The 12311-nt window shown below is 30.0% G+C and overlaps 2 protein-coding genes across 2 annotated transcripts; one reads left to right on the top strand and one right to left on the bottom strand.

Moving 5' to 3' along the window:
* Positions 1-20: 20 nt before the first annotated feature.
* On the top strand, positions 21-8641 carry LOC143903036 (estradiol 17-beta-dehydrogenase 11). Its single transcript, XM_077416377.1, has 7 exons — positions 21-174; positions 5182-5373; positions 5956-6315; positions 7352-7466; positions 7569-7653; positions 7746-7856; positions 8260-8641. Exons 2-7 carry the CDS (start codon positions 5188-5190, stop codon positions 8330-8332), a joined length of 930 nt encoding a protein of 309 aa, XP_077272503.1. The 5' UTR covers positions 21-174; positions 5182-5187; the 3' UTR covers positions 8333-8641.
* Positions 8642-9043: 402 nt separating this feature from the next.
* LOC143903037 (uncharacterized) lies at positions 9044-12165 on the bottom strand. Its single transcript, XM_077416378.1, has 4 exons — positions 11769-12165; positions 10591-10780; positions 9927-10060; positions 9044-9640 (listed from the first exon to the last, which is right to left on the bottom strand). The coding sequence occupies exons 2-4, from the start codon at positions 10745-10747 to the stop codon at positions 9308-9310; spliced, it is 624 nt and encodes a 207-aa protein (XP_077272504.1). The 5' UTR covers positions 10748-10780; positions 11769-12165; the 3' UTR covers positions 9044-9307.
* Between the last annotated feature and the right edge of the window lie 146 nt (positions 12166-12311).

The raw sequence follows: 12311 nt of genomic DNA, 5'->3' as shown, positions 1-12311 counted from the left end.
ACCAAACTGCCGAGTGACTTGGAGATCCCGCGTGATCCAGTGATCTGCGCGTCTCGCGCGGTAACGCTTCTCATTTTAAGCGTATTTCTTCCGTGCGATCGTAAGACCGCTCCGTCGTGCTACATGCGGGCTTATATTGTGTATAGTGCAAATTTGGATAATCTGCTAAAATAGGTATGTAACACGAGACAATTTGTATCTGTATATTTCAATGAAATCTCCTGTGTTTTAAAATTTAATTTATGTGCGGACAAAAGCAGGAAATTTGAGATGCCTTGCATTTTATTTTTACACACACGAAAAAAAGATCTTGTATTAACCGCAGTGTTTAAAATATTAAAAATAATCTTATTAATTTAATAAAACAAATACGCCATGCTTTTGTGTTTTAATAAAATATTATTTATTTTTATTAATACTATTACTGAATAAAATTATTTTTAGTTAGATTGGTGCTGTTAGTGCATCGATCTTGTTTTCCCGTATATGAATCTTTGATAAATTCTCTTTGATAAATTATTTGATTTTTATTAGATAGTAGATATTTTGCTTTAAATAATCTGTCTTGAGAATGACATGTTACAAGATAATAAAATTAGTAAAAAAAACCGCGTTTAAAGCAAGAAAAAAACATGTTAACGGATTATCTGATTTTCATTGAACAGTAGATATTCGAATAGTTTTCAAACAATGAAAAATATGTATGTAATGAATGTTCTATGTAATTTTACAAAATTAATTAATAATATTAATAATATGAGAATTATACGACCGTCATAGTATATACAATCAAATAAATCAAATTAAATGCGCCATTTGCGGTCGGAGATGGATCTTGGTAGCTCAATTATTATATATTTTTTTGTGTATGTTGGAAAAGATATGTGTAACACACAAAAAATATATAATAATTGGGCTACCAAGACCCAGCGCAAACCGTAAATGGCGATTTAGTTTAATCTATAATAATATATTAATTTTTATATCGTAAATGTACAAACAGCTGTTGCAAACTTGCAGAAATGACTAATTACCTAATTGCTTGCTTTTCAATTTGTATATCTATGTGTACTTCAAACGAACGGCAGCAAAACTTCACTTTGTCTTTTGCAAATAAAGTGGTTTCTGGTGTAATATGTCAGGATGACGTAGTGGTAGACAAAGTAGTTTTGAAAAGTATGCGTTATTATTTGAAATGTATATCTCTATATATACCATTAATCTTTTACTTCAATCGATTTGCCGTAGAAGTATTCTAATTATACAGAACAGTATTGAACATAAAAATATATCTACGAATCATGACTCGAGAGTAATGCATATGACGTAAGATGTCGATCTTAAAGCGTTACATGCAATCGATCGATCAAGTATTTATTAGTTACCACTATGTTTCTTTGTTATTGACAGAGATTTATGACTGCCCTTACTATCAGCTTTGTTCTGGATTTCTTTCAAGCATGAAGCAATATTTAGCAATATAATTAACATTTAATAATATAATTAGTTAAATTTAATATTTAATATAATGCAATATTAATTTAATTTAATAATATAATTAATTATAATATTAAATTTTAATAATATAATTTTTAATATAATTTTTAATATAATTAATATTATTTATAAAGGAGATACAATTGAAAAAAATAAATACAAAAAGAGTAAGATAGATAATCAGTTTTCATCTTGAGCCATTGTCTTAAAAGTACAAGAAAATCCTTCGTGAGATTCGTCTGCTCCGTGAGATATATGTTACGTAAGAAAATGTAGAAGTTCGTTTTGGAAATTTGATGCCTTAAAATTTGAAACTTGAAAAAGTTTCTATTCTAACTAATATTTGTTGGAAAACTGTAGGGACCGCCGATCAACGGTCAGTATAAAGTTTTTCTATTTTTCTGTACTTTAGGCACCTTAATGAGAATGTAAATTAGATTGTACATCGAGTTTATATATATATACATTATAGAAGATGAAGATATAACAATGCGGCCCTGGACATGATTACTTGCATTATGAGTTATAATCGCCTATCAATCTCTACGCAGAACGCGAAAAAATTCAAGTTTCCTTTGACTAATTGTCAGCCTCAATCAGTAAAACGATAATATCGTAATTAATGCTTTTAAGGCAAATTAAGTTCCATCGACTTAAATTTACTTCCATATACTTACATTTAGTTTTTTGTCAGCATTTTGCAGCAACAAAAAAATTGTTATTATTGCTATTGATAATACAATGTTAATTAAGATAAGGAAACTAATAATCAGAAAAATAATTGTTTAATTTATTCTTCGTGCATATTACATCAATATTTATCATTTTGCCCACGGAATATAATTTCAGATTTTCCCGAACGGTATAGCTAGCTTTTCATTTTTCTTGTATATAGCAAGATTATTATATAACAGGTAATAGATATCTGATTGCGGCAAGTGTGGGTTGGATTGGCGAAGCCGATTTTGCTTACTCTTACTTGGTAGAAAGTAGTGCGCCCAAAGATAATATAAGTTATATGTCGTTATGTAATAGGAAAGATAGCGTTCGCTTTATAAACACCGCGCCAGATTTATGGCGCTGCATTTATGACTAGTGTTGCGTTTACGTGCACAATTATTGTGTCCTGCAAACGTTTCCTTATTTTTCGCGTTATTTACAATGAGTCATTCGCATTTTTCTTTACTCGCGGATAGACAAGCGAAACGGCGTAAGAGCGTGAAAACGGATGCTTTAGCAGAATGTAAATTGACAAGCTGACATTTATGGACGTTAAACCTCAATTCGATTACCGCTTTATATCCTTATGACTTCCGTCGTACCGATTGTTTCATCAAAGTTCCTAGCGTGCTGCAAATTGGTCTTTAATTGCGCGGCGGTGCACTTTTAATATCGAAATTACATTGCATTGAGCTACGTGTTTTTTTTACACGACTATACGACTTTCTCAACTGTATTACAAAATTATTACATGTTATTTATACCGACAGTTATATGTATAAGAGTATGATTAATATTAATACAGAGAAACGGTTTTACGAAATTTTTTAGACCAAACACTAAATTTATATGTAATTTATTATAAATTATTGTAATTTTAGGCTAAACATGAAGCTAAAAGTTTCGAAAGCAATATTATATGTTTTCCTGATGTCAAGATTACGCCGAAGTATGGGCTACGGCGCAACCAAAGTTTTATGTTATTCAAACAGAAAAAGAACGAAATGGCAACTTTACGGTTTGTTAAACCGCGCACTACTATGAATCTTCTTGAATTTAGTACACATCCAGTATTACAAGCATCCATATAGAACGGTTAATTTATCGAGTCAAAAAGTTTCATGTATATACTTCTTGATAAAAAGAATTTTTCTTTCTTCATAATTTTTCAGAACTTTTATATAAAATTTGATAACTTTTTAGAAAATTTTTCAGATTTTTTAATACAAATTGGGACACTTCAGAAGTGTTGAGAAAAAATTTACGTCTTTTCTACAATCTTTTATGTAAATTTCAAAATATTCTAAGATTTCTTATTTTTAATTTTCAAAGGAAATTTATACAATCTAAAGAAGTTTAAGGTATTTTTCTAAAATTTTTTATAAATTTAAAATATTTAAGAAATCTTTTAAACATATTATGAGATATTATGAGAATTTTTTAACTAGGAATTTATTGATTATAATTTTTCTGTCTATCTTGTAGTTATAGTTACATAATATATTAATATTAATACTATTATTTTTTATTTCTTTAAGGTAAAATTATAGTAAAGTTGCTTATAAATAATTACATAAAAAAATCTATTTTATTTATATTATAATTAAAATTTTTTTTATAATATGTAGGAAGAAAAACAATAAATTTTTTTTTTAAATTAATGGTTTAATTATGATTAAAGTAGCAGAGTGCAATAAATTCTAGGTACTTATAAGACAGGCTTAATATTTCTGAAATAGGGGGATTGTCCTCTATTTGACATGTGCACTTGTAACTTTATTTTCTTTCTTGTGCAGCAAAAACGTTAATATGCTACGTCAATCTGTTATATAACATCTAACCGACTTTTTTTTTAATGGTTTTGTTGCATTTTGCAACTGATTCTGGAGTGTTTTCATCATACTGGCCTAATTTAAGATAGAAATGAAAGCAAACACGTTTATTACACAGCCACGTTGAGAAATGCAAATTAATTTTCGGGTCTGCTCGATTAGTTTAATCATATACTTCCCTCAATGAAATGCGACGATTACAGATTAAATCATAGAGTAGCAAAACTTTATTATTATATAACAGTAAATTTCAAGTTTTACTAAAATATATAAATTTAAATTTATCATAAAAATTGTGTGTATTGTAAAAAATATTGTATTAATATATATAAAACGTTATACTTATAAAATATATTTCGCGTTTTGGTACTTTGAAAATTATATATGCAATTGACACCTTCCAATTATACAATACATCAAATTGTGTGATATGTAGTGTGGTATAATCTAATCAATAATATAATGTAATCAACAATATAAACAATTTAGAACATATTTCGTAGAAAATTTCTGCAACTATCTCTGACATGACTTCTTTGTTTAGACTTTATTTCATGTTTAATTAGTTTGCTTTCACGCCTCAATGCGATGATCGTAAATCTTTTAGGGTGCTTGCTTGTCTACAAAGTGCTACACGTCTTGTGGTAGGCACACAGAAATTTACACGTTACATAATCACTTGCTCACAACCGCATTGATTAGGTACTTTCTCGTTTCTCGTGTAAAAAGGCATTAATTTCGACAGAGTGCAAGTATAATTTGTCATGCCTCTTTAGTACCTAACGAGAAGGAGCTCGATTTGTTTATGAAAAAAACTTTTATGGATACTTGTAAGTGCGGTAAAGAACGAGAATTAAGAAATGTATTAATTGAGATAACTCCAGTGATTATCTTGAAACAATATCATTATAATAAAAATTGTATACTATTATTGCTATAGTATTTTAACGAATTAGAATTACATTATTTATTGAAACAAATAATAATAATTATATATATAGTTTTTAAAAGTTAATAAATAACCAAACACACAAATAAATTCATTAGTTATAATTTATAGTTTACATTTTATACAATAAGAATTTTGAATTGGAACATTACGATAAAATAATTAATTTGTATTATTTTGCAGTGGATAATGCTACGAGTTACCGACGAATCAGTGATTACAAATTCAAGAAGAGGCTTCTCGATTAACTTTTTGTTTTATCTCAGTATCGAATTTGTAATTGGCGCTGTCATCTCTAGTATCTTAGCCATTCTCAATGTCATAAAGTCTCTTTTGCCAAAGCCACCAAGGGATTTGAGCGGCGATGTAGTTTTAGTACGTACACATTCTATTCATATACTTTAAATTGTACAATTATAACACTTTTATAATTAATGTTAACAATTTAAATAAATTTAATTAGGTAATTAAAAAAATATAATTTATACAAAAAATGCGATAAATATTATTTGAATTAGGATTAAAAGAACTGGAAGGAATTAATTCTGCATGTGATACCTACTATTAAATGTAACAAATACTTAGTTATCTTATTAAGATTTTGCATTTCCTTTCTATCATCGCAAATTAATTACATTATCGACAAAAGATGCACAAGAATAAAGGTAATCGTTGATTATATATTGTTAAAAAGATATTTATGGTTAATATATGACTTATGTTAAAAAACTACATTAAAATCCCTTTTTCACAACTTTAATAGCAAATTTCTCCAAATTGTGATAATAGAGCAATTTGATAAGCGGGGTTGTATTTATTAATACCTTCATTCTTGTGCTTCAGAGAAGTCAGTATTTTTTGTTAAGCAGTGTTATTACTAAATTCGAATTATAGAATTCAACAGTCTTGAAAATGCGAAGTATTTTTTTTTTAGTAGACAAATATTTTCTGTAACAGATTGCCGGCGTCTCGTCGACCCTCGGCGAGTCTCTCGCCGAAGAATTCGCGAGGGGTGGATGCTCCGTGATCTGCGTGGATAACGACTTTAGATCCGCGGAGGAGATAACTGCCAGGTTAAAATCGCGGTGTAATAGAGTGAAGGAAATCGGGCCTGACCATAGGGAACACGAGCGGGAGTATGTAGGGCCGACAATGACAGCGTACGAATGTAACCTGCTGGACCGTAATGCCATACGTGAGATCGCCAAGAAGGTCGAGGATGAGGTCGGTGGCGTCGACGTCCTAGTGACCTGCGCCGGACAACCTTATCAAGATATTTTCGATACGGTCAACACGACTCTTATGAGCCATTATTGGGTGAGCGTCGGCCAACAGTTGTGTCCTTGAAGCCAATCATATCATATGTAACGTTAAATCGCGACTGGTTGTTAACGGCCGGTTTTAACATTGTGAAAGTTAAAGAAAATTTGTTTAAAATATTAATTACATATTAGAAGTGTATGATTTTAACGATTCAATAACGGACTCAAATCTCTTGGAATAAAATGCAACGACAACTTATGGTGTTAGGAATGTAGGTTGCAGATCTATTTTCAACATAATAATTTTTTAAAGATATTTGAGCTTAAAGCATTTTTGATAAAGAAATATTTAGATATTTAAAAAAATTTAAAACAAACAAAACACAAAAATGTATATAATTAAACATGTAATTATATTCGGTTTTCAAGTATCTTGATTTTAGCAGAGTCGACAGAGGAGAACTACAACATATTACAAATTCAAAGAAATTGACCGAAAATGTTTTTCTCATAAAAATCATGCAAAATTTTTTATTATACAATTAATTATCTTCATGCAAATTGAAATAAAAATTACAAATTAAAATTATATTAGATAAAAAATTCAGTAATTAATCCTCGTAGGCCGCATTGGGATCTGGAGGACCTCAGCCACTTTTTGCTCATATAAAGTTTCTAAAGAATTCATGTATTAATTGTAATGTTTTTTTTTTTAATTAATCGTAAATTTTCTGATAATTATGATGGTAATCTCAAAATTTGTTAAAAAAAATTATTACCAAAAAATACGCATCAAGAAATATAAATAATAGTTCCAAATGTAGTTTCAAAATTTCGTCCCTGAGACCCCACTGGCTTTTGAAGGTTAATAATATTAATTAATAAAACAATATAGAACTTTGTAATGACAATTTTAATAAATTTCCATATACCATCTAATATTTCTGTAATATTACGTGCTATGTGGGAATTTATTAAAATTGTATTATTGTATAATTACGTGCTATGTAGGTTATGTATACGGCACATAATAATTAATGCATTTATTATAAGCTGGCCAGTTTTTCTTTTTTTTTTTTTTTTAATTGCAGATGGTTCTGGCATTTTTGCCATTCATGCTACAACGCGACAGAGCGCACATTGTCGGAATTACGCCGATTACATCGACCCAGGATGTATACTTGAGCTCGAGGGCGGCGATCGCCGGTGCGTATGTATTGTCGATCATAAAAGCCAGTCGTCAAATCGAGCGCGGTAAACAATAAACGTCATGTGTCGGTTAATAGCGCGTGATTTATTTACATGTAGGTTTGATGGAAAGTTTGGGTGAGGAATTGAGCAATCGTAATAGTCATCTCACCTTCCTTGCGATTTCACCGACGATAGCACGCGGGTGAGCCCCCTTATGAAAAAATAAGAGAACAAAGAATATTCGTCAGCTGTTCCCCCGAAACGCTAACTTTGTATCATTAACTTATATTGCAGTTCGACGAGACAGGAGGAACAACAAATGGCCAAGGAAGTTGTACAGGCAGTCAGAAGGGGCCAGTGTAGCATCAGCATTAATTGGTGCTCGAAGATGATGTATCAAATAAGGTAAAGAGGTCTAATTGATAATTATTGCCGAGATTTATATTAAACACGAGATATTATATTAAACGAGCTATTGTATAGATTTATATTAAAAATACGAGATATTATATTAAACATTATAAAGATTAAATATTTTTAAAGTCAAAATTAAATTTGAAAAAATTAAGAATAAATTTTCAAAAAATATTATTTTATATAATTATTAAAACTGTTATCGTATATTCTTTTATATAATTTTCTATTTTATTTATATATATGTTTATTCTTTTGCTTTGCTAGTCAATATGTCAATATCTTTGCACTATTGAATCGTATAACAGTAGATTATAATTTTGTGGCAGTTAAGAGTAATTCTTCATATGGTGCGCGTAATTTTTAATTGACTTTATGCGATCTTGTATTTTAGTTGTGCGATCTATAGCGTAATAACGATGGTCTCACAATGGCTTCACATGCAGGGATGCGATTATTCCTTTTAAATCCTGTTCTTGCTCATGAAGCGTGAAGCATTCCAGTCGGCCACCGACACGAGTGTGGGAATTCACGTTTTCTGTCAGCGAATTCCCTCGAGATGGTCAGCAAAAAACCTTTAAAAGTCGAGTGGAATCTTCTCATGAGTTGTGCGAAGAATAATTATCCCAATTAATTATTCATGCTATAGAGTCAAATTAGAATTATAAATCGTTGTATATCATATAATGTCATAGTACATTATTATACTGCATAAAGAAGAACTTCGTAGTTTTTAAGAAGATAGATTTTCTGTTAATAAAAATAAAACGAAAGTATTTGCCCTTACGTCTTTTATCCTTCTCATCAATCTCATCAAATGTGTTATGCCCGTTTGGCGATTGCGTCTGTGTTTGCGTTTACGTTTCTTGACTAATCAGAAAGTAGCTGCTGGCGATTGCGATTCGCGATTTCCGTTCTAACTGGTCAAAAGACGTAGACGCCAACGTAAATGCAATCGCCAATCGCTAGTGTGATACAGGCATAAGACATATTGAAATATTATATTTGTTTGAACTGTTCTTTTCTACAGAGATATTGCTAAAAAAGAACTTTTAAAATTTTAATATTTTATATAACATTATTCTGAAAAAAAAATTTGTATAAATAAATAAATATATATATATATATATATATATATGTATATATATTATATATATGAATACATATTATACATCTAAATTATTTATTAAAATCCCATGTATATTGCAAGCGTCAAATTTTGTTTTCATAATTAATTTATAAGTTTTAATCATTTTAATATTATATATGCTTCTTGTGTACTTCTTCATGTATTTCCCACAAATTATACAATATACTATCTCGTACAAAAATGCAAAATATGTTAAAATTGTTAAGGAAAATCAATGAAATAAATTTGTGTACATATACTTGAAAATTATTTTAACTATCATTTATCTTTATTAATCGCCACAAAATATAATTTATTCGCCCATAAAAAAGCTCGTCATTGAATCCGGTAACAGGACGTCGTAATGACCATTTTCGGAGCTTCCGGTGAACAAGAGCCTCGCGGTTTCGTAGCCGACGTTCACGCGGTTATGGAAGACCAGCTTGAGCTCGTATCTGCCGGGAAGTTCGCGATAGATCGAGAGATTCATGCGATGAAGTTTCGTGGCCACGGTACACTCCAGCTCGCTGGCAAACGTTCCCACCAGGCTCATGTAATCATAGTATTCTTGGCAATCCGAAATGTTCCACTCGGCCATCACGAACGGCTCGTACTCGCGCCAATTGTCCTTAATGTGCTGCACAACCTGCCAAATAATCCATGGCTCATATACACGACCGTCATATATCAATTACTGCCTGAATTTCTGTCGAGTCGACATGGTAAAAAGTAATACTTAAGAGATGACGATATATATATAGCATTCGATTTAACTAATTAAATTTAATGTTTGCCGTCGCAAAGGGATTCTATTTTTAACTTTGTTGCGCAATTGATCTTTGACATTCGTGATATTCGTGGCAGCAAATTTTGTGTTTATGATGTTCATATGATATGATTATGATATTCATATTAATTAATCAGAGACTGACCGTCGTTCGGAGCGACTGGTGCTCTTCCTCGTTTCGCCACAAAATGTAGCTGATCGCTCTAAACGTGCAATTGCCATCTCCGTATATCTTGCGCACGCGAAACGTGCCCTCGTTACACCTTAATAGAGCCGTACCTTTGAGAAATCCAAAATATACATATTACTAATTATATATTTAATGTTAAATGCGCTTGTATGATAACACTGTTAAAAAAAAAAAAAAAAAAAAAAAAAATGCACAAGAACGAACGTAATCCTTTCTCGTAGTTCTTTGGGCGTTGAAGAACTGAAGTCCTAACACTACTTAATTTTTTTTAAATAAAATTTTTTTAACATTACATATTGTAATTATAATTTATCAAAATACACTAAAATAGCCCTTTTTGCAACTTAAACTGTAAATTTCTTCATATTATGACATAGAGTAATTTGATAAAGCTTGTATTTAGCACTCGAAAAACAGGGAAATAATTATTCTTGCTCTTGTGCTCGAAAAAAGTCATTTTTTGTTAAACAGTGTAATCGAATTTTCTTCAAATACGAGTATATTATTCTGACAAATTAATCTCAGAATCAAACATTTTTTAAACGCTGATATGGCGTTTGAAAAGTTACCTCTTTTAGATGTTCGAAAATGCCTGTTTCTACGCTTTCTGCAAGTGCACCTTGTAACTCGCGTTGAAATTTGTGCGTTGGATGCCCAACGGAATTGCCATGCAGGATTACGTTTATTTGGCTGAGCTTTCGAAAAATTGCCGATGATTTTGGAATCTCCTCGACCGAAGAAATGCTCTTTTTTTTCAAGATTGTGTCCTTTTTCATTCTCGAGTAATGTGCGGTGGTGATCGCAATCTTCTAAAAAAATTATATCCGTTTTATAATTTTTTTTGGTAATTATGAAGGAGAGGGGCTTCCTCACCAATTTGGCTAAAACTTTACAATTTTGTGTATTTTGCTGCGTAAAACATGAATCTATAGTTAAAATTGTCGCTCTTAATTAGGAAAAGAGTTATTAAGTATTAAAGTTGACAGTTGCGTGGTTAGGATGTCTGTTATTTATTATGCTTTGTATTTATAGACCTTTTAATATGCCAATTATTTTCTGCTTTAAAAAAAGCATAATAACTCTATATTTTTATTATCTTTTTTAACCATTTAATTCAATATATTATGGCATATTTTCAGTACAACAAAACTGCATATTTTCCAAATAAAATAATAATTTATGTTTTTTGTTAAAGCAGACAATAGTTGGACCAACCATATTCAAAACAACAAAACTGCATATTTTGCAAAGAAAATAATAATGCCATATACATATATTGCCATAATATATTGAATTAAATGGTTAAAAAAGATAATAGAGAAATAGAGTTATTATTCTTTTTTTAAAGCAGAAAATAATTCGCATATTGTAAAGTCTATAATACAAAGTATAATAAATAACAGATATCCTAACCACGCAACTGTCAACTTTAGTACTTAATAACTTCTTTCCTAATTGAGAGCGACAATTTTAACTTATAGATTCATGTTTTACGCACCCAAAATACACAAAATTGTGAAATTTCAGCGAAATCGATGAGAAAGCTCTTCTCCTTCATAATTACCTTTTTTTTCGAGAAAGTAAACTTCGCGGTATCTTTAATTAAATTTGCACTGATATTGTCAAATCAGAGAGATTTGTATAAGATCAAAATACAAATCTCTTTTTTGTAAGATATGTAAATAAAAATTATCAGAAATATATCTCCTAATGCAGACAATTATATTATTCTTTTATAGCAATTCTTCTAGTATCTAATGTTAATCAAATAGTAATCTTTTTTAAGCAAGTTTCTACCGTCTTTGAAGATACGTGTGCAGAAGTAAAGCCACCACAACCAAGGAAGACAAAGAGTTTTTAGCAGCTTCGACAGTCTTGACGTTGAAAGCTTAATTTGGCTTCAGAGATCAAGAAGTCTCATAAATAACTATTATAAATTATTCTTGCGTCTATAATTTTTACATTGTGTTATAATAAATAATAATTATGCAAATACTTTTGGAGTAAATTATAAATTAAGTATGATCTGAATACACATGGTTTGCTATTTGGACATTTCGTAGCTTGAACATAACAATTTATGGTTATCGATTATCGAATACATCTGTTCGTTTAATTATACATTTCCTTCCACTTTTCGCAATCAAAACGAATATAAGTGTATAATCAAGTTTCGAAGAGAAAAAAGATGGAGAAAATAAAGTGCAGAAATATTAAAAACCAACAGATTTTTAATATATTAAAAAATATGTTTAAAAATAAATTTTATGACTAATAATGTTTAAATTTGAGTACAAATAATGTAATAAATAATATATAGAAAAGTTAATTAAATCAATT

This window comes from Temnothorax americanus, unplaced genomic scaffold (genome assembly GCF_048541705.1).
Source record: "Temnothorax americanus isolate GAGA-0224 unplaced genomic scaffold, ASM4854170v1 Scaffold43, whole genome shotgun sequence".
Taxonomy (NCBI): Eukaryota; Metazoa; Arthropoda; class Insecta; order Hymenoptera; family Formicidae; genus Temnothorax; species Temnothorax americanus.
This window is presented reverse-complemented; position numbering and strand designations above follow the sequence as displayed.